Source organism: Pangasianodon hypophthalmus, chromosome 4, assembly GCF_027358585.1.
Source record: "Pangasianodon hypophthalmus isolate fPanHyp1 chromosome 4, fPanHyp1.pri, whole genome shotgun sequence".
Taxonomy (NCBI): domain Eukaryota; kingdom Metazoa; phylum Chordata; class Actinopteri; order Siluriformes; family Pangasiidae; genus Pangasianodon; species Pangasianodon hypophthalmus.
This window is the reverse complement of record NC_069713.1, coordinates 18,880,358-18,904,079: the sequence shown is the minus strand read 5'-3', so window position 1 is coordinate 18,904,079 and position 23,722 is coordinate 18,880,358. Positions and strand designations below refer to the sequence as shown.

Genomic DNA, 23,722 nt, shown 5'->3' with positions numbered 1-23,722 from the left:
ACACTTACGCAACTAGGTTGTAAGTTTTTTATTTTTCCTTTTTTTCTCTATAAAAGTTTGTGCCTGGTTTTCATTTTATCTGTATACTTTGCAATTTCACATTAAAGGTGAGAAAAAATCTGACATGATTTATCTTAGTGCCATTCTTTTACTTCACAAAAAAAACTGCCATTTTAACAGGGGTGTGTAGACTTTTTATATCCAATATAATATAATATAATATAATATAATATAATATAATATAATATAATATAATATAATATAATATAATATAATATAATATAATATTCCAGGGATGTGAATTAAAAAAAACTACAATGCTACAGTGACGATTTAAATGATCATTACCTCTAATTAAATCTGTAGTAATACACAGTAAGACCTCTATGTGATTCGAAGTCTCCATAAAGCAGTGTTGGTGCTTATTCCTCATAAAGCAGTTGTTAGACACGTTATAAACACTCTGTGACTTTCTTCAGACTAGTAGATGTGCGCTGAAGAAGTTTTGCACATATTCTCTCACTCAGAAAATTCTCTTGCACCGATTAAGCCAGCAGGCTTTCCTATTCATCTTCCTGTTTATTTTATGGAATCTGTAATGTTTGCTAATAAACTAACCTTTAGACCAACAAGAGGGAATAGTATCCTCTGCCTGGAGATGTTTAAAGGAGGTTAAAGCAGAATGTGTCGGTGCTGGAGGGGGAAAACTTTCACATTTCTCTCAAGTTTGAAAAGATCTGAGAGACTTTGGGCAGGTCTCAGAGTAATGACGCTGAGCAGTGGGCTGGACGTGATTTCTTCACCTACCTAAACCACTGGACATATTCTCCCGAACACAGACTCAGAGCGGAGGCAGACACGCGCGGTGCGGGATGAGCGCGCAGGATTACGCATGCGTGACGGTGCGGGGTCGCGCGCCCTGGGGCTTCCAGCTGCGCCGAAGTGACACGGAGCCGCACCCACGTGTTCAGGTGCACCAGGTGAGAGTGACTTATTAACACACAGGGTCTTTCTACATATATTCGCAGTCATGATATGCGTTAAATCAGCGCGTTAATTCTGGGAATTGCGTCAATTCTGGGAATTAACGCATTGAACAACGTGACTGGCATCTTTATTATGCTGCATTTATAGGCTTTTGGCTTATTTCATGTTTTATGGATCACTTCTGCTGTGTAGTCGAGACATCAATTTGATTGCAACAGTGAATTCTTTCGAAGCTTACTCATATATGCAAGTTGAACTTGAAACACTTTAGGATTTGGGTTTCTGGGTCTGGAGGAATTTTTTTTTTTTTTTGGACGATTGTTTCCAAAGAGATAACCAAGCTAAAAGCCTTCCCCAAATAGCCGTGTAGTTCTGGAGGTGACACTGAAACCAGTATGCTGTTAATAGTGCAGTGAAAGTACAACACAATGGCAGTTTATACTGATTTATGGTGAGCTCAAGATGTGAAACTACACTGACTACCCCATTTATATATGGTCCCTTTATACAAGAAGGCTTGAGCAAGCTTTCAATTTTCAAGTTATTAGAATAGCTCCTGACTATGATTTATAGTAGAGTATCAGCCCATGTAAGTAAATGGGAGCAGATTAAAGCGGTGATGGCACACTGTTAGTAGCCCTCTCCTCCATCACACTCAAGCAGGAGTCCTTATAAGGTAATAAACAGCCGCTAGTGGGTCAGTGTAGCATGTTACTACTTAACACTCCCATGGATATAATCAAAATCTAAACAAGTAAAAACTGTTAGTATTGGGGCCCCTGTAATAGACATTAAGGGTTACTTACGTGTTTACACAAGAGTATGTCTGTTATGTAAGAGGACTTTTATTTTTTACATGCAGTCATAGAAACAAAATTCTGTTAGGGTGGTACAACATTTTGAACCTTCATTGGTTCTTCATTTGTTCCTCTAGGAGAATCCTTAAGGGTTCTTTGTACAACCCCAGAACAAAGTGTTAGCCTGTCAGAGTAAAGTAGGGGCTAAAAACCATGAAATATCCAACAAAACCTTAAAGAACCCTTTCTTTTAGTGTTCTACATAGAACCTTTCAGGGTTCCCCCAGAAGGATAACCAAACAACCATTAAGTTTCTAAATTTTAGAGTGTAAAACTGAATTTTGTATCTATGTATCTTGTATTTGTTTCTTACATAACAGTCATGCTCTTGTGAAACACTTGAGTTAGGGTGTTAAAACAACACTCTTAAAACATTCAGAACCTTTAAGGGTTCTTATGTTTATGCAACCTACGTTCTATGTGCAACCCCTGCAACCTAAGTGTTTTCTTATCAAAAAGGAGGGTATGAAGCCTTAAACATCCAACAAACCCTGGAAAAAACCCCTTTTTTTCTAAGAGTGTAGATGGGTCACATTTTGACTATCTATCCTCAGCATCATTTTTTAATCTGTGACAAAATGACAGTAAAGTCATAGGCCCTTGACTGTTATTTGTTGTAGAGAACATCATGCTTCCCAGGGAGCTTCTCATTCTTCCTAGGAAGCTTCAATGGGGCTCCATAAAATGTTTACAACAAAAACTGGCATATTAATAACCCACTTAAATTTTATTTATAAGAACTGTCCTGGGCAGCACAGTGGGTAGCATTGCTGCCTCACAGCTCTAGGGTTCCCAGTTCGATCCTCAACACAGTTTATTGACTTGGAGTTTCATATGGTGCCCTGCGATAGACTGATGTCCTGTCTAGGCATTATTCCCACCTCACACCCAGCATTCCTGGGATAGGCTCCGGATCCACCACGACCCTGACAAGGATAAAGAGGTTATGTACATTTAATAAAAAGCCTGGCAATGGTGGCACTGTGCTTTGTTTCCCAGACTGAGCCAGAAGGCTTACAAAATGTTTTCCATATTTAATTAGTTGCAACATTGAGTTCTTTCAGGAGGAACTCTTGAAGTCTTTCCAGTCTCCTGAAGGTTCAGCCTAAAAATCTAGGGCTTTTGCTTGTTTAGTAAATTCTAAGAGCCTGAAGCTGATACTATTACAACTTACACGGTTCCACATTGTCAGTGGTGCTCTGAGAGTGTTATCTTGCATAATGATTGTGCCCAGCTGCCTTTAGCTTGTCAAAAGAATTTTACTTTTCAGAGATGTGCATTCCACTGACTTGGATGCTTGCCAAAGCACAAATCAAATCAGTCTTAAGGAAACAGTGTAAGACAGTATTGCATTTGGGTGTTTGATCTATATTCACACTGAATATTCTAGTCTGTTCTGAAAGTCATCTGCAGTAATAAGAGACATCTTTGGGATTGACAGTATACATTTTATCAGGCAAGATGTTCATCAAAGTATTCTACGGTATTTGAGTAGGGCTTAAACATATGTTTGATGATGAGAACACTGCAGCATGATGTGGCCAGTTGGCCTCAGATCAAACTGTAATGGCTGACCAACTACAGGTCAGCCAAGTGGGAATCATTCTTCTGCATAAGCCAAGGAAGGAATTTATAAAGTTAAATCATGGGTAAAATTTATCTACAGTATTCATCTGCTCAACTGAAAGTGTATTTGTTTGAGTTGCTAGAGGTTTCTAAATTAAAAACTGGGAAGTCTGACTTCACTCTTCTATAAGGCATGTGTGAGATCAGACGGTTTAGCTGAGTGGGTAAATATTTGCCTGCACTCCTGCTAAGGGGCTCAAGATGACAGAATGATGCCTCACACAGTTTTGTGGGGTTATTCTGTTCATCCAGCACATCATCTGGAAGACATAACTTTACCTGATTGAGGATTTTCTGATGAGGTGAAAAGCAAACACACCAGTAAAAAGAAGAAATAGCAAGAACATGAGAAATATTCTACATTTCAGATGTTCTCTGACCATGAAAGTGTTTGCATGTAGTTCAGGTTTATGTGCTTCTGTGCATATGTGCTTGTGTGCAACTGTGCGTGTCTGGGGGCATGTAGGAGACAGTTTTCCTTATAAGGAAGATTGTTTTCTTCCTTTGTCATCAGTCTTTTGGGGGAATTCTGGCTTCGTCGCAAAAGTGGTGAAGTCATAACTCCTCACATTCTTTGAGTTGCACAACACAAATGTAGCCTTTGAAAGCAAAACCTGCACCTGGAGAAGCAGACAGAGCTCTCATATAACCTAACATCAACTTAACTGTGCATTCCTGAGATGATGTCATACCTTTGACTCATATCATAATCTAGACATACAGCCTGGCACTCAGTTTTCATTACTGTACATATAAAATGTGCATAGTTGGTTAATCTATTTCAGATTTTACAACATGATATATAACAGAATATAGCAAAATTGTCTGTTGGGCAAAATGATTTCTCCGACGACTGAATTACCTAAACAGCATGTTATGTTGTCACTGGACAGAGGAACAAAGTAATCTGCTTTGAAGACACATCCACATTACACATTCCTTATGATAGATTCAGCTTTTAAGTCAGAGGCTTTCACACTTTACTTCTGCTATAGGCTACTATCAGTAACAAATCCAGGGAGGTGGATGCAGGTGAAGGCTTTCCTCATTTTTTAAACAAAGTGTAAGCTGAACAAAAACAGTCAAAGCAAAGTTCAAAAGGCCATAAAAACAAGAAAGGGTACAAACCAAGAATCTAACTAGGACAAGACAAGACGACTCGACTCGACACACAAACGCCAAGCAACTAAAGAGGCAAAACACAGAACTTATAAAGGGGAATTAATCAAGGGAAACACAAGACAGGTGTGTACAGGAAATCAGTGAATCAACCAAGGAAGATATTCAAACTGAGAGGGAGGCTGCCCTCTGGTCATCTGGAGTGGAACTGCCCATGGAGGACATGACACTATCTAGTGAATTTTTAGAGTAACCCCATAATAGGCAGTTGAGAGTAGACAACATACAGTCACACAGCATACAGTCTAGCAGCTCGTTTTGAGTGGTTTTCGACATACCTTTAATCAACTGCGTGAGGTGTACACAGAAGAAATCATAATAAACCAGGTTATCTAATTAACCAGGGTTGCCAGTTTTCAACAAAATTTACAGCTGCACTATAACTGAAAGACCACACCTAAAAGTAGCCAAAATATTCATGCACTGCAAAAGGGAGACACATTTTCTTGTTTTTCTCAGCCTCTGGTATAAAACAAGATCTTGGTGGCCACAGAGTATTTTAAACTAGCTCAGTTTGGTTAAAAAAAAAAAAGTACAACCCTGGCAGCCCTGCCATTAACTGTCCTGTCTGTCTGCCTGCTACTCCTCCTCTAGTCAAAATTTTCATAGAGCAAGCATGGGAAAGTATGATTCCTGCCCCAGTGACCCTCTTGCTCTTAGCGCTTGTTGTAGTTCGTTTTTTGACCAGTAGGTTCAATAATATCTCTGTGGCTGAGTCGGGCCACACCCCATGATTGCACAACATCTAGAAAGGCAAGCAAATTAATGGAATATCAGCTTGTCATATAGCAACATTTTTAAAAGTCGCTGGTCACTTAAAAGAGCTAATTTGTATTTCAACAGAATTTAAAACGTATGGATTTGTGAGTGAGAACTTTATGAAGATTATTATCAACAAATGGCTGATATACGTGGGAGGACTCTGCCCCACCTGCCCCTGCTGATGAATACCTTCTCTCTGAGTATAAACTATTCATTCATTTATCTTTTGATTTAAGGTAACATAGTCAGCTCGTCACAATATATTTCTCTTAACAATGCATAAACACAGTGCCTATGAGAAAAATGTTATAAATATTATGAATGATACTAGTTATGTACATGATAAACAGTTAATGAAGCTGAAGGGTTTGTACATTCAGTGACTTCCTCTGGGACTGAACTCTGAACTTTTTAAACTGAGTTTATAAAAGCTGGATTTTCCAAAATTGAATAACAGCAAAAACTGATTACGTAATTTGGTGCCTTGAGGCAAACATGTGCGCGCACACACACACACACACACACTCACACACTCACTCAAACACACACACACACACACACACACACACACACACACAGTTGTATATCCATAATCAGTCTTACGCTACTATCAGACATCCTGTTTTATTTACCCCCTACGGCATAACTATCTCAGGCAGTGCATTAAATGCTGAGGTGTTTCGCTGTAGGAACTTTATTCGCCTGAGACTAGAATGGTTAGTTTTTACCTGGGCCTGGAAGTTGTTAGTCAGAGAATTGCAAACATACATAGCCTAAAACTGGCCAAGAGAAACAGCTGCAAATGTGCTTTTCAGATATGTGTTGAGTGCAAGATTTTGTTGATGTGATTTCATTTTTTTTTTTAATGAATAAGTGTTTTTATTAGTTTTCCATGCTATTTATAGTGCATATGTAATGGATCAACTTGGGTTTTTATTATTGTTTGAGTCAAATCATTTAATGAAGTTGAGAGCTTGGAACTTATTTCCCCATAGGCAATCAAAAAACTAGCTATGCCTTTCTTTGTCAGTGCACAAGTTTTTGTTGTGTATAATGTCACCATAAGGCTTTGCTTTTCTTCAGTTCACCTTCCTCTGTCACACTTAAGTAATAATTAAGTGGGTGGCTAGTTTTGCATCCTTTTTTGGAGTGAGCGCTGATTCTGGCAGTTCAGGCATCCACCTTTTCTCTTCGAGCAATCACTCCGAACACTCTGCATCTATGAGAGATCCATATACGGGTAACGTAAACTGTTCCATTTACTGCTGCTGTTACTGTTGTTAAAACAAAGCCCACATCGTCCTTGTTTTATCACTATGTAAAACAGTATACTCTTTCCCTCGTGCTCATAAAGTGACCATATAAAGTCATTGGAAAAATGCCATATTTCACATTGAATAATTGTTTTGTTTGTTATAGGTGAAGTTGTAATAGTTACACTGGTGTCATTTTGTGGTAATTATATTACAAATTAGTTGTGTTTAAGTGTTTATGAAAAAAACAAAAAAGGTTCAGGTTACACCAGTGGTAAGGTTTTGAATATGTATGCACAAGCTTTATAGTTTATCTAAATGTTTTCACTAAAGCGCATTTGATGCCTTCGTTTTTATGTAACCTCTGGGTTCTGCTGATGTTTGCAACACTGTTCTCAACACTGTGCACTGTATATCTCCCTGCAGTATGTCAAGTCCCCTCATTATGCCTTAATTTAGAGTCTCCCAACCCTGGTCCTGGAGTACCCCCTGTCCTGCATATTTTAGTGTTTTCTAACACACCCACTTCAACTCAGGAAGGGCTGTTAGCTGATTAGTTTAATCAGGAGTGCTGAGAGGAAGAAAAACTCTAAAATGTGCAGAACAGGGGATACTCCAGGACCAGGGTTTGGTACTGGTGCCTTAGTTCATAAGCTTACTGTGCTAGATGACTGAACAGAGTTTATTGTCAGAGTACTGCCCTCTAGTGGTAGAACACCAGACTTCTACAAGATAGAACTTTGCTGTCAGAAATTAGTGTCTTGCAAAAGTATTCAGCCTCACTGGAGTTTACCAGATTTGTCTGAATGAAAATTAATGATAAATACATATATTTTACTGATTGGTATTTTTTGTATTGCAAATTCATGTTCCCTTAGAGTGAAATTTCAAAGTCAAAATTAATTATTGATCAGGAAGTATTTCAAAGAAAACAAAAAACTAAAAATGTTGCTTGCGTAAGTATTCAATCTCTCAGATTCCGGAAGCTCCAGATGAAAGATATTGTCTTAATGAGAACATAATTGACTTATAATAGGACATAAGCTGTGAAATATTAAAACAGCTCACATTTTCTGAACAAAAATGAATTTTTTTTTCTGAAGAGACTGTCAGTCTGGAGGAAAGAGTGAAAATACAGACTAAGGAGAATTCTAAGGAGGTTAAAGATAAGGTAATAGAATTTCGTAACTTAGGAATAGGGTGTAAAATTATATTTAAGTGGTCGGACATCCCAGTAAGCACAACAGTCACTCTGAAGGAGTTGCAGACTAACTCATTGGCTGAGAGTGGAGTGATGGTGCACCAGACTATTTCAAGAGCTCTGCAAAATTGAGGAGTGTATGGGAGGGTGGCTAGAAAGAAACCATTGCTCAAGAAAAGTCATACGAAAGCAGAAGAGTGACCCAATAAAGATGTGTTTTTTAGGGTGATGAGACCAAGATTTGGGCAAGATCCAAAGCGCTATGTGTGGTGCAAACCTAACACAGGCCATATCTCAATTAGGGAGAATGGATGGAGCAAATACAGGGGGATATAACAAGAGAGCCTGTTTCAGTCTGCTAAAAAACAAACAAACAAACAAAAAAAAACCTAAAGCTTGTTTGGGAGAAACTTCAACTTTCGGCAGGATAGTGGTCCCAAACACAAGACCAAAGCAATGCAGAAGTGGCTAAAAATAAAAAGGTGAATGTTCTAAAGTGGCCAAGTCAATGTCCAGATCTGAATCCCATTGAGAATCTGTGGCACTGTTTTAAAATTGCAGTCAACAAACATTCAACAAACCTGAAGAACCTGGAGCAAATCTACCAGGAAGAATAGGCAAATATCACTCCCAAACCATGTGCAGAGCTGGTAAACAATCTGCTCACAAATAATGAAATTTGACCTTGAAAATTTACTTTAGTAAGACATTGGTTTGCAATAAAAAATACTGGCTGGAACAATCTGTGTAAGTGTCATTTGTAATCCATTCGAATCTGATGACTTGTAAGGGAGTTGAATTCTTTTTCAAGCCACTGTATATAATTTAAGGGAATCATGATTGTTATTTGATGTTTGATATCAGAATATCAGACAATTCTGTTTAAAAAAAAAGAGGTAGGGCTTTGCATTGGAGATGTGCAGTGATACTGAAACAAATATTGTCCCCAGAATTATTGTATAGTAGTCTTTTAAAAATTCTGAGACAATCAAGAAACTTTAGTAGTCTACTTTAATTGTCTCTTTATAGAGCTAGCCAAATAAAAACTTATGAACCGAAGAACTGATTACTGCCAAAATCAGTTCTTTGAGGTACAACCCAGTGTGCTACAGGGAGTGATTTGGTGTAACCTGTTCTTGCAGTCGTTGGTCATTTGGCTGCTCCCAGTAGGGGTCACCACAGCAGATCATTGGTCACCCTGTTTTTACGCTGGATGCCCCTCCTGATGCAGCCCTCCCATTTTATCCAGGCTTGGGACCAGCACTGAGAGTACACTCAACACGCAGGTTGGTTCCCTGCCTGGGAATTGAACCCAAGCCGCTGCGGTGAGAGCAGGGGATGCTTGCAGTGTGAGATGATCAATGCTGAAATTTAAAAAAAAAAGGATCCACAAAGACATCAGCGCAGGTCACTGTTTTCCTATGTCTAAATAGCTGGATGTTTTCTATGGATGGAGCCCTGTACATTAACTCACTGAACGCTGTCTAATGTGACTTTTTTTATTACACATAGGAAGTGAAAAATAGCTCATATGTTTTTTATAATCATATGTTTTTTTATTTGAGTGCCTCTGCAGCACTTCTTTTAACTATTAGGAGCTACTAGGTTGTTAAGATGCGACAAAGTGACACATTCAATGGTTATTTAATTAAATTGCACAGCTACATTAAATTTGTAAATTACACCCGTATTACTGTGTACATGTAGCAGTGTGCAATTGTAGTGACCTTTACTCCAGAAGTGTGTCTGTTTTTTTATGTTACAACCAACTTTGGTACACACCTTACAAATTCCATAAGATTTTACAAGATTTTAATGATTGTTTTGAAAGTCTTTTCTCAAATTTTAACAATCAAATATGCAGGACAATGTGTTAGCTGTGGGGACTATCTTGGAAGAATTGTTTATCATATTATACAAGCTGGCTGTCAGGACTGATTTGCAATGTGTACTGTCATCTTAAAGGTTAATGTTAATTTTACACTTTAGTGCCACTGCTGCTCCTCTTTTATGGACAGCCTTCTGTGTCCAAGAGAATTGTTTGGTCAAGTAACATGCAGCTGTCGTGCTGGGTAAAATAGGAGCATGTCTGTATGCTGACACACAAGTGCTCAGCAAAAGCTAGGAATCCAAAAAAAGTGTTCTTTATTGTTTTTATGAATCTGTTTGAATAGTCTTTTAAACATAACAGTGTCTTAGTCAATAGATACATTATTTTATCTACAAATTTTTAAAGGTTTGAGTTCTTGCAAAGGATTTTTTTTGCTTGAGGCAAGGCATGAGACCTACCTGAAGTATCAGACTCATATCTATTTATATGTCAACAGTGATTGTGTTATTATATTAAAATGGGCTTACTCTTGGCTGTGTTCTTTCTTAAAGGTTGAAGAAGGCAGCCATGCATCCAAGGCTGGTCTGTGTGAGGATGATGAGCTCGTGTCTGTTAATGGAGTATCCTGCTCCAGCCTCAGCCTTGCAGAGGTTATTGTTCTCATTGAGAAAGCCACTGACTGTCTGCAACTGCTGGTAAAAAGGTACTTAATGTTTATAGTGAAACTGAACTAGGCAGCCACCAGAAAGCCGTTCCTTAAGATCACCAAATTCCAATGCTAAAATTTTAATCTCATCTCAAATTTATACATAGACCTACGATAAACAAATGCAGAACTAATATGACTAATGCACTTTGCATTTTGATCGTTTTTGTTTTGGAGAGAGCAATTGTTCTCTTGCTAATGACAGATATAACCTTTGACTCAACCAAATGGCAGAACAGTTGCTTTGTGTTTGGTTCCCAACACTAACTACCCAGCAAGATAGCAGTTGGCTTTTGCTGGATATATACCAGTGGATTGTGCTTTCTGATTGTGTAAAAGTAGCCCACACTCAATGACATCCTTTATCAAGTTTCATTTACTTTCATTTCAATTGCCGACAATTGCTGAATGGTTTATGTGTCTCTTTTTAAGTGTGACCTTACAGCATCCATTGAATGGATAAAGTCTGGGCCATTAAACACAATGACCTTTCTGAAAGGCCTCTCATTTGACAATTTTTTATTATTCAGCATAATTTGTAAGATAATAATTGATTGCTGTAGAAGTACAAGTATATGACCAATATAATAATAGTATACACCCATGTAACCATCAGACCCCTCTTGCTTTAACCATTATTTCTCCCTTACAGATGCTGTTTATACCCTCAACAGAAGTCTCAGTCAGTTAACACCAAACTCCAGGCTTCCTGGAGGGAATTGAGGGAACCCTACAAATCTGAGCATCAGGATGAGACACATTATGGAGAGACAGACAGTGATACAGAGTGCCCTGCAGGAAACACCATGGTCCGAACCGAATTTTGCATTCCAGCTCCCAAGGACAGAGCTGGACCAGACACCTCTAGTGATGGAGGGCGCAGGTTAGAAATCACTCCAGGAGCTGTAGTGGAATTGCAGTTGTCACTCTCTCAGACCACCCTGGAAGACACAGGCTGTACCTCATTAGGAAGTGCTCGTGGAGTTAAAGGAGACTTGTGCCACCAACCAAACACTGAAAATGACAACACTACAACTAATGCACCAGGCTGCCCTTTCTATATACCATTGCATGAGAGAGAGCCTCTAGGTCAGCGAGGCGTGCTTGTCAGTTCTCCCTCTGCTTTGCTGGGACAGGTGGAGGTTACCATACAGCCGTCTGGGAGGGACTCTGGAACAGAAACAGTGGGGGCCAGTGGGACTAAGGCACCAGCTAATGAACAACAGGATTATGCTGAGGGAGAAGGAGGGCACACTGAGGAAGATCCCACCTCCTTCTCTGTCTCCTTTGGAATTCCATCAGAAGAGGAGGACTCTGAGTCAGAAAGGGAGCTCAACAAGCCCAGCAAGCACCGGGCAAAGCACGCCAGTAAGTCTTTTATTATCATTTAACCACTTACTTTTTTTGCTATTTATTATCCTGGGTGATTAGATATATCCATGTTTACTAAACTTTTTTAGAATCTGTTTTGCTATATAAATTTTAGTAAGGTAGCATATTTCATTTCATAAATATGGTTACATATTTGTACTAGTACTAGAAATGTTTAAAAAGAGTATAATGAACCAAGAACAAGAAGAAAACAAAAAATGTAAAAAAAAAAAAAAAAAAAAAAAAACTTGCTGATAGTAATATATTTTTTGTGTACTCAGTGTTATCCGATATTCAAATTACGAAGACATCCTGGACCATGGAACTATGCATGCATTATTTCAAATTAATATTACCGTTAGTCTGCATTAGATTAATGGAAATTATATGTAATTACAATATGTATCTGATTACATATAAAAAGTATCTGATTAAATATCTATAGTCAGTTATCTTGAACTTTGTTTCACATATTCTATGTCCCATTAGATTTATTTGTATTGTTTTAGATTTTTGTACTCACAAGGAAAACAAACTGGAGTGAATATCTGTGCTAAATCATACTCTCTTCATGCTTGGCTAGGATGGGGAGGGGGCCTAGATGGTGAGGATAATAATAAAACATGGGTATGCTAATGCTGCCTGCTGAAGAGCTCTTTGACAGACACCAGCATGTGTGACACTGGCTAGTTACCTGATCCTTTAAAACTGGCCACCTTAGCAGCACTGAAAAGGGAACTGTTCTGTTCTCATCTGTAGCTGTCCCCACCATTAGGTTGACAATTCACATAAAAGAATGTAAATCTATAACCAGACATCTCAGAAATAATCTGTAGATCATGCATGTAAATAGAAAAGCTTTGAAAACTCATAATTTTTTGAGTCACATTTACTATTTACTACTAGTCGTGTAATTTTTTTTTTTAACTGATTTTCTCTTTTCAACAATTTATTTATATTCATGGTCTTGTATTCTTTTTGAAACACGTTTAAATACATAATTTCAATGTAATACTTATAGAGACAAGTGACAAATTAAAGAATAAAAAACAACATAAATTGTCTTAGTAAGGTTTTGGGCCACCACTAGTTGCCAGAATAGTTTCAATGCCCCTTGACATAGATTCTAAAAATCTCTGGAACTGTACTGGAGAGATGAATACCATTCTTCCAAAAAATATTCCTTCAATAGGTGTTATGGTGGTGGAGAGCACTGTTTAATGTCCAAAATCTCCCAAAAGATGTTCAGTTGGGTTGAGATCTGGTGACTGTGAAGGCCACAGCATATGATTAAAATCATTTTCATACTCATCAAACCATTCCATGAGCTCTCATGACCTGTGGATGGGGCATTCTCTTCCTGGAAGAGACCACTCACATCAAGATACAAATATTTCATAATAGAATAAAGGTGGTCAGTCAGGAAAACTTTTCACTGATTTACATCTTCCCTGTAAGAGGACAAGTGAACCCAACCATGACAGCATACAACAGCATAAAAGAGCCACCAGTTTTTCATTTAATTTGTCTACTCTAAAATTCTCAAATTAAATTATTTTTTTCTGCTCTCGTTTACCCATTCTGTACCTATCAGGGAAGTGGACCAGAAAAACTAATCATTTGAAACATCTCTTTAATACTGCCCTTGCTGTCCTCACTATTCTTTAATCCCTTTTTTCTCTCTTTTTCCAAGGGCTCCGCCGAAGTGAAAGCCTGTCTGAGAAGCAGGTGAAGGAGGCCAAGTCTAAATGTAAGCGTATTGCCCTCCTCCTGACTGCTGCTGCCCCCAACCCTAATAACAAGGGGTTGTTAATGTTCAAGAAGCATAGACAAAGGGCCAAGCAGTACACACTTGTAAGCTACGGAACCGGAGAGAATGAACCAGAATTTGAGGACGAAGACAACGAATACGATGACAAGGAAACACATGCTGTTGAGTTCACAGTTCTAGCCACCAGCGAAACTGAAATTGATGAAGATTTTTTCACAAATTCCTCAGGCCACAAGAACATTGTAACCTTTGATTTGGATACTGGACTGCTCGAGATAGAGCGCAAGCTCCACAACCAAGAGGATATGGATGCACTCCCTGAAACCAAGGGCAAAGGGGCCCTGATGTTTGCACAGCGTAGGCAACGTATTGATGAAATAGCAGCTGAACATGATGAGATGAGAAGTAAAGGGATTCCTGTTGAGGGTGTCCAGGAAGCTGAGAAAATTTACCAACAGGTGAATCAGCATTCTTCCATTCAGACTAATGACAGCCAGAATTATATTGATGTAAATGTGCACCACCAACAGCAACACCAGCAGTACCAACAATACCAAGAACAGCATTATCAGCAGCAACAGCAGCATCAATATCAAGAATACCAACAGCAGATGCAGTACCATCAGCAGCAACAGCATTACCAGCAACAGCAGGAATGCCAGCAGGGGCAACAATATCAGCCTCAACAGTACCAACAACAGCAGCAAGTGCAACAATACTTTCATACTATGAATGGCGTGTCTAGTCACCAAACGAATGTAGTGCAATCATCAGTTATTAATAGAAGTGCCAAACCATTCTCAGTTCAGAATAGAGCAGCAGCCCCATTTTCCCCGTCTGCAAACCAAGAGCAGTCTTATTATTCAGATGGACAAGGGGAACAAATTGCTTCCAGAGATGAGCGAATTTCTGTACCTGCAATCAAAACAGGAATCTTACAAGATACAAAGAGAAAGAACAAAGGTAAACCCATGTTCACTTTTAAAGAGCCTCAAAAAGTTTCTCCAAATCCAGAGCTGCTGAATCTTCTCAACAGGAATGACAAGAAGACAGGCTTTGATTCTGGAACAGAGGAGGATTATCTAAGCTTGGGGGCAGAGGCCTGCAACTTTTTACAGTCCACTAAAGTAAAGAACAAAACCCCACCACCAGTTGCTCCCAAACCTCAGATACACCCAGTTACTCCTCCATGGTCACCACAACCAGAAATTGCAAGCCAGCAATTTCATCAAGATGCTGAAAATAACATCCCTGTAACTGCCAGGGAACCTGTCCCTGAAATGGAGTCCTCAGCCATACCAGAAGAAGAACCGTCCACAGCACCTGCTTCTGATCAACATGAAGCTTCTACCAAACTCCACTCACAGGTTCAACCAGAAGCAGTTAATGCATGGGGTCTATCTGAGACACAAATACAGTCGGGCCAGCAAATAGATTCTTGGCATGAGACTCAATCTCAGCCACAGTTACACACAAAGCCAGAGCCTGCTGTTAGCTCTTGGGGTCCTTCTTCAACTCAGGCTCCTGAGCAGCCACCAGTAACTGCTTGGGGTCCAGCTGAGGTTCAGTCACAAGTCCTTGCCCCAAATCAGTCACAGATGCAGCCATCTTGGGTGACACAATCTCAAGTCCATTCAGAAGTGCAACCACCCGCATCTGTTCAAACACAGTCACAGCCCCAGCCTTCCTGGGTGACCCAAAGTCAACCCCAACATCAACTCCACCCTCAGTCTCAAATTAATACATGGGTAACAGCTCCAACTCAATCACCACAGCAACCCCCATGGGCCCAAAATCAAGTGTCAGGACAGGCCTCTGTCAGTTCTTGGTCCCAAGATCTAAATCAGCCCCAAGTACAGCCATCCTGGGCCCAACAGCAACAAGAATCTCAACCAATACCACATTGGACAGCCTCTCAACAGCATCTCCAGTCCCCTTGGATTCAACCTCAAAGCCAGCCACAGCCTCAACCAACTTGGGTCTCTCAGACCCAACAGCAAACCCTGCCACAACCACCAGTAAATACATGGAATCAATCTCAGAGTCTAGCTCATACACAGCCACCATGGACTCATCAGGCTCAACCATCCTCTCAACCTACAGCACAAATGCAGCAGCAACAGAATCCTTGGACTTCAGTACCCCCCCAGTCACAACCACAACCAACATGGGCACAACAGCCTCAAGAGCATCCACAGCAAACAATGAATTCATGGGCACCAGAGCAGAACAAAATGCAGCCACCCTGGAGTCAGCCACAATCTCCAGCTCAGGCACAACCTCCATGGTCTCATCCACCTCAGCAACAGACCCCACCACAGTCTCAGTCTCAAACAGCTTTAAGTACATGGACACCACGACCCCAGCAAGGTCCAGTCATTACCATGGGTTCTACTGAAAGTCAGAAACTGGCTCAGCCATTCAAACCTTGGAGTGCACCTCAGACCTCTCAACCTCCTCCTCCACATCAACTGAACTCAAATACACCTAGATCAAGGGTACCTTCACACATGCCAGCAAGTACAATGCCTGGAATGGGTTCAGCCTCTGGAATGGGTTCAGCTTTTGAGATGCCAGCCTTGCGAGGGAAAGGTGCTGAACTTTTTGCTAAGAGGCAATCCAGAATGGAAAAGTATGTGGTGGATTCTTCTACAGTGCAGGCTAACAAGGCAAGATCTTTGTCACCTTCTCCATCTTTACCAGCCTCATGGAAATATTCATCTAATTGTCGTGCTCCTCCACCTTTGGCATACAATCCACTACAGTCACCCTCATATCCACTAAGCGCTATTAAGCAACCTCCCTCTTCCAGCTCTGCCTTAAAGAACAAAAATAAAGTCACAGAGAAAGGGAAACCTGCACCCAAACCACTTAATGTTTTGGATGTCATGAAGCATCAACCTTACCAACTAAATTCTTCGCTTTTCACCTATGGGCCAGCAGCAGAAAAACTTGCTGCAGAAAAAGAAGCAGCTGAAAAGCTTGCTGCTCAAAAAGCAAATGAAGCCCAAGCTCAAACCCAAGCCCAAGCTCAGCCTCAAGCTCCAGACCCCTATGCTTTTATACCACAGCAACACCAGCCACCCCAACAGCCCTGTGCTATACCTGTTCCCTCTCCTGCTATGCATGAAGGCCCTTATCACCACACTCATAACAGCTACCAGCCCACCCCCAATGCTTATCAACAAGTCCCCTATCAGCAAATATATAATCCACCACATGCTTACCAACAACCTCCTTCCAACTCTTACCAACAATCACCAAGTATTCCCTACCAGCAGCCCCCTCCATATCAAGCTGGCCCATATCCAGCTTCCCAAGCACCATGCTACCAACCAACTCCAACCTCTTATGTAGTGCCTACTTGTCCAGTAGCAGGAAGAGCAGATTCAGCTACAGGATGTAGCACTCTTGCTGCTCCAAAACCAAAGTTCTCAGCCAAAAAAATTGATGCACAGGTGTGGAAACCCAGTGCAGCTGAAAGTGTTGATAAATAGTCTATCTCACTTAATTGGCCTAACAATGTATGGAACCAGAGCTGTATATAAAGAAAGTTCATAAAATGCAGTACATATTTTATCACAGAGCATTTGAAACCTTGATAACAGCAGTGAAAGTCTTTGAATTTTAATACATACATTTACCAGAAAGTACTTCTACATACTTGCTATACTTCTGTTACAATATCATATTGTACCAGTATTATTTTTAGATAGTTTCTTCAATTAAATTTTTGTAACTTGAGCAAGTAAATGATTTAGAATGTTCATTTGGTGGTGAATGAAGAATATGGATATGTAATGAATGGAAATACACAAGGATGGAGATTGTTTGAACAGGCAGAGTAGTCACTCAGTACAGAAAGCTCTTGAAATCTATAAGACAGACAACTATACCTGTTTGTAAGGTATGAATTAATATTTATAGTATGTCAGTGGTTTAAGTGGACAGAATGTTTTGTAAGAAAGTATGAATGGATTACAATATACTATTCAGTTAGGCTTTGAAAGAAGTTGTAGTGCAGGCTTGGCCATATTAATCAGACAGGGACAGTCATTTATTTAACATATGGAACATAAATTTGTCATTTTTCAAGTTAAAGTATATATTATTTAGGCATAAATATATTTATTAGGCCTTTCATGTATGCGGGAATATATATGTGATGTAGAGTATAACCTATCAAATTATATGTTTAAAAATTAAGGTTGGAGCAGTGCTTTATTTCACTATATTTAAGATTTTGTAGCTACTGTGTGGTGTACTTAACTAGTAAGGGTTTTTTTCCGGCTTTCAAATTATGATGTTAATTTGTAAGAATTAACACCTCGGCGCTTTTCCTGCTTCACTCTTTCTTTCTATATTTCTTATTCTTTGTGAAAAATTAGTTTTCAAATACAGAATTAAACAGTTACCATAAACAACTAGCAAGGTTTTTCTAAATGTAAAGTCACTGACAATTTGGAAAACATTCATTTTGATAGTTTTGTAATTTGGTTGCTTTTTTGTTGCTTTCTTTCCCATGTTTTCTTTTTCTTTTTCTCTTCTGTGGGTTTTCTTCACAGTGCACTTTCTGTAAGACTTGCCACAGTGCTATTAAAACGACTCTGAGTCATTCTGTTTCAGCTTTCTTTGGTTCACATTCGCATGCATCTCTTGATTTCTCCACGCTTTGTATTAGCTTCTCACTTTGTCATATTCTTCTTCAGTTCTTTGATTAATATGTTTGCATTAGGAAAACAAGTGTCACAGTAACTAGAAAACCATTCTGCCACACCACTACTTTGTACTGGTACTGAATGGCCTACCAGTCTTGCAAAAGTGTTTTTGAAATATTTTAAAATAATAGCCCAAATCATGGTATTCACCGTTTTAAACTGAGGTAAGTAATAACAACCATTCTCTCATTAACCCAACAACTAATAAGCTTACAGGATAAGTTATTATTATAGATGCCTTAAACATGGACTTGCATGGCATCATGCAGTTGAGTAGTGCAAAGGCTTGTCATTGCTGAAATATTGAAGTAATATGACTCAAGGCCCACTGCTAGGCCAAGCACTTTTGGAAGCTATTTTTGGAAGAATATGATACATAGAGAAGAAGAAGTCACAATCACTGTACATTAATTTGGTGGGAAACATGTCACACCATTTTGATAAGACTAATATTCGTAGTATAAATTGAATATTCTGGCTAATAATTATTATAAAGCATTTAAAACCCAAGACTATAATTACAAAATAAATTAGATATAGATTTTAGACATATGTGGTATTGTACATAGAGCTTCAATTTCATTGTACCATTTAATAGACTGATAATTATTACAGGAACCCAAGGATGAGAAGAATTATACTAAATTTGCATGTCATTAACAAACTGAATTATGCCTGATAAAACCCTGTACCCCAACTAAAATGCTGACTTAGCACCAGCTGCTAGTGCAGTGACTCATGGTGCAGCTGGTAAGCAAATAAAGCATAATTTTGCACCTTTTAAACAGCAGGTGGTAGCAGAGTCCTTCTGTTTAAGTTCTGCCTTACGCAGTTCTGTTTGCTAATCAGAAACTCTAATAGAACCATTACGGAAACCATTATGAAAAGTTGAAAAAGAGACCACTGGACGCAGGGACACTTAACACATCTACAAGGTCACAGCTTCCAGTAAACAGTCTAAATGTGGATTACTCAGCAATAAGGAGATAAGATAATTTGTTAATTCATTCATTCATCTTCAGTAACTGCTTTATCCTGATCAGGGTTGGGATGGGATGGGAAGTGGTGTGCTGACGAGTCGATAGCCACATGATAAAACCCCTGCACTCTACCTTGGCCCACAAATCTTGGCTGAGTACTTGGAATCTGCCTTACCTAAGATCTTCAAGCCATTCTTGAGGCAAAACAACCTTTAGAATTCTGCAAAAGAAAAGAAAATCTATAAGCTTTTGACCTAAAAATTGTCCCGCTAATTGGTTGCCATAGTTCATCAAATGTAATGCACTTTAATTTGTATGTTGCAATAATTTTACTACCTTTTTCCTTAATTGTTTGATTAATATTTTTTTCCAGGCACTTGGAAGAAGCTCCTCACTATCGCCTCCTGTTAGACTGTCACCACTGGGCCTTGGTTCCAGGTCTGCATCTGTTTCTCCGTCACCTACACCTTCATCTCACGCAACCTACACCTCTCGTTCAACAGAGAGACAGGTATTCTGGGTGGAGAAGGGACGCAAGCCCCCAACCCCATGGGAGGCAGCATCACGCCACCCACTGGGTCTAGTGGATGAAGCCTTTGCCCATCAGGACATGCAACACTCTATTGCTTCTAATCTGCGCTCAGCAGCCCATCGCAAAATGCTACCCGAACCTCCGGCTGAGTGGAAGGCCAAGGTTGCATATGAGTCTCCACCAAAGAGCCAGGGCTGGAGAATGAATCAATCATCTTTGTCTTTCCTTTCCCCAACCAAAAGCACAGTATCTGCCCCTGCTGCTCCGGTACCATATGGATCACCTTTGAGGCAGTCTCAGCCACCTAGATCTATGACTGAGGCCAGTCTTGGCTCCTCTATGTCTGGGCTACAGTGCAGAAGGCCTTTGGGACAGTCAGTATATAGAAGCACATACAGTAACACCTGGAGATGGTAAATTCATGGTAGCATTTTTAATACTTGGGCTTCGAAAGTCAGTGCAAATACAGCAGGTTCTGAATGCTTTTGTACAGAGTTGTTTTTAAAAGTATCCTTGAAAGAACTTACCAGGCACTGTAATTTCTAAAAAGTAGAAGAGCAGGTTCGAACAGTGTTGAAATGTTGTTTATTGGGGGATTTAGAAAAGTCTGAAAGATGGAAATGTTAGGTGCAGAATAACAGTTTGTGATGAATAACATGCAGCTGGTGATGAGGCATGAACCTCCAAATGCTTGAAATATTGTCACGCTTCAATATTGTAATACAGTACGATGTGTATACATTACGTAAATACAGTATACTACTGCCAGCTTTGTTACTATATGTTTTCATATACACAATAATCAATCATACAATTAACGAGGCCTATTGGTGAAAGATTGATGAGACTAGATTAGAGGTTTCATGGAAAATGCTCCATATTTCCACAGCGCATTAGTGGCATATTAAGTACACATTCCAAATTTCGACATCACATAAGTGGTATGTCAATGTGATTTAAAAAGGTAAAACCAGTTCAGAAACTTAAATTAACATTAGGCAATGTTAAGTAATGCCTTTGTTAACATGAACAACAGACAAGCTACCACTTTAGTAATGGCTACTTCATGTTTAGTGTTGACTAGTTAACATTAAATAATGCATTTCTTAACATGAATAACATCAATTAAATAAAATGAATGCATGTTTAGTAATACTTATTATTAAACATGTTTAATAATACTTATTAGGTGGTACTGATGCATTACTCCATCAGGATTTTGTTTTCACTGTACTCCAGGCATATTACATACAGTGAACAAACACTCATTGCTGTTTACTAATGGTTAACAGGTGGTAGGGATACATTACTAAGACATGATCAGAACCTGTAAGCAGTTTCCTTTTTAATGCATAAATTATTTCTATCTTGCAATGTAATACCACCAAAATGCTATTTTAATATTGGCTATGTACACCATTAGCTAATGCAGTTATTACTTGTCTAGTTAACATGAACTAACCATCATTGAAGCAGTATCCTGTGTGTTGTTCATAGTATTACTTTAATGCTATCTAATGTTGGTTAGGTCAACTTTTATTGTAACCACAGTGTTACCACAGTTTCTTATTTCGTATAGGCTTATGTTACATTAAGCATTTTTCTTCTCATAGGGTTGAAAATGCATGCATTCATACACATACATTCACATGAACAAACTTGTGAAAGTTTTATTGTTGTGGGTCTATGAATTAAGCTGAAACCTTGGAATTATTGCAATGTAGTTAGGTGACAAATTATGTTACAGACAGGTGACAAATTAAAGGAAAAACCTACATAAAGGACCCATTTGATTGTTTTGGAGAGCGCTGTCTAACACGTCAGTCCAAAATCTCCCATTAGTATTCAATTAGGTTGATATCTGGTGATGACATAGGATTTACATCATTTTCATCCTCATCAAAAAATTCAGTGACCCCCTCATGCCCTGAGGATGGGGGTGGAGTCATCCCAAAAGAGACCACACCTATGAGGATAGAAATGTTTCTTAGAGTAAATGTGATCAGTCAGAGTAGGTTTTCATTGATTTTCAGTCATCCTTTCGTCTAAAGGGACAAGTGGGCCATAACCCAAAAAATATGTCAGCAAAATATCCCCCACAGCATAACAGCCACTGATTTTTTCCCTTTAATCTGTCTACTGTCTGTAGTTGTTACATAAGTCTGGATTTTATTTGCTACACAAGGTGTGTCACTGTTAAGTGCACCCAGTTAAGCTACCACAGCCCCTGTAGCAATTTTGTTCCATTTATGTGAGTTTCAAGCCACAGAAATGTGTTGTGTGTTTGTGACATTATTTTAGCACAGAGTTTAATTTGTCAAGGGTGACAACTTGTGCCTTTCTTTTTTTTTACGTCACAGTCATTTTTTTTTTATGTCACGGTCATACCAATTTTCCAACATTGCATGCTCTCGTACTGTGTTTAGTGCAAAAGATTTGCATTAGTCACTGAAACTGACAGTGTATAGTTTATCAGTTGTTAGTTAGCTTTTAGCACTTCCTTTGCCAGAGACAACATTTGTGAGAAAAGCACTTCTGAATCCACAATTAAATTGAGATTTGAAGTTCAGATGATGTTGCTTATTATTATTTTTCTAATGTTCTCCTCTGCCTGGTTAACCTCCCTCATTATTTGTTATACTATGGCTGCTAAGAAATATGTATACCTTTCTTCTTTGCTGTATATGTAAGGTTGAGTGGAGTGCGAAAGTTGACATTTCATTTACAGAAGAAGACATTTCATTTACAACCAGGTATTTAATGTGCATCTAATAACTTGTATGCCCACCCTTCACTTTTATAAAAGAGACAAACCTCTTTCATATAGCTATTCACGTTATTAGTTATTTGGAAATGTAGGGAAATCTTTGCTTTTAAATCATTCTTTTTATAAAAAAAATTGTCCAAGGTGAGGATTATTTTTGACTGTTGCTTCAGTCAAAACCATCTGTAGTATTTGATCACACTATAAAACCTGAACTTTAAAATACAAAGTGGAAATACTCTAAATACAGTAGGAACAATGTGAACTGCAGAATTTTTTGCATTGATCTGGTTTACTGTAACAGCTCCTGGTCATGGCTTTGTTGATCACATTTTTTTCTCTGTATCACTGTCATGAATGGGAGGTGAAGGCGGATGCAACTGTAGACAATTTATTAAGTACTGTGCAAACAAACAACAAAAAAACACGAAAACATGAACTGTGGATACGAGGCAAAGATCATACAGACTATAAGCGATACTGTAGCACCTATGACAACAAACGATAACTACAAAAAGCTTGACAATGAGACACTGAAAAACTAGAACTTAAATAGTGGTGCTAACAATGCATAACAAGACACAGGTGAGGGTGATTCGTGAGACATATGACGTGCAGAGGCTGATGGGTAGTGTAGTTCTGCACCCCTTTGGCGCTACCATGAGAATCACATATTATTTTAGAGATAGTTCTGGTAAAACTGTTTCATAAACATACACTATATGGCCAAAAGTATGCGGTTCTTCCCCAAAATGTTGCCACAAAGTTGGAAGCACACAATTGTTTAGGATGTTTTTGTATCCTGTAGTGTTATGAATTCCTTTCACTGGAACTAAGAGGCCCAAACCTGTTTCATCATGACAATGCCCCTGTGCACAAAGCAAGCTCCATGAAGACAAGGTTTGCCAAAGTCGGTGTGGAAGAACTCAAGTGTTCTGCACAGAGCCCTGACCTCAACCCCACTCAATACCTTTGGGATGAATTTGAATGCACCTCAGGCCTCCTTGCCTTACATCAGTGCTCGACCTCACTAATGAATGGTCATATCCCCACAGTCACACAGTCCAAAATCTAGTGAAAAGCATTCCCAGAAGAGTAGAAGTTATTATAACTGTAAAGTGGGGCTAAAGCCATATATACAGTCACATATTAAAAATTTTTAAGAAATAGTACACCATGGAAAA

At 39.0% G+C, this 23,722-nt stretch overlaps 1 protein-coding gene across 2 annotated transcripts; it reads left to right on the top strand.

Moving 5' to 3' along the window:
* The first annotated feature begins 828 nt into the window (after nucleotides 1-828).
* On the top strand, nucleotides 829-22,343 carry LOC113540092 (synaptopodin-2). 2 transcript variants are annotated; one of them, XM_026936315.3, is made up of 5 exons: nucleotides 829-980; nucleotides 10,248-10,399; nucleotides 11,055-11,770; nucleotides 13,467-16,213; nucleotides 19,616-22,343. In XM_026936315.3, exons 1-5 carry the CDS (start codon nucleotides 873-875, stop codon nucleotides 20,189-20,191), a joined length of 4,299 nt encoding a protein of 1,432 aa, XP_026792116.3. In that variant the 5' UTR covers nucleotides 829-872; the 3' UTR covers nucleotides 20,192-22,343. The 2 variants fall into 2 exon arrangements, with proteins under 2 accessions (XP_026792116.3, XP_026792115.2); XM_026936314.3 differs by lacking the exon at nucleotides 19,616-22,343 and having other exon boundaries at nucleotides 831-980; nucleotides 13,467-18,159.
* Nucleotides 22,344-23,722: the final 1,379 nt, after the last annotated feature.

Coding starts and splice junctions, on each gene's coding strand:
- LOC113540092 (XM_026936314.3), top strand. CDS start 873: ATGAGCGCGCAGGATTACGCATGCGTGACGGTGCGGGGTCGCGCGCCC. Junction 10,400..11,054: donor CTGCAACTGCTGGTAAAAAG/GTACTTAATGTT, acceptor TCTCCCTTACAG/ATGCTGTTTATACCCTCAAC. Junction 11,771..13,466: donor GCACCGGGCAAAGCACGCCA/GTAAGTCTTTTA, acceptor TCTTTTTCCAAG/GGCTCCGCCGAAGTGAAAGC.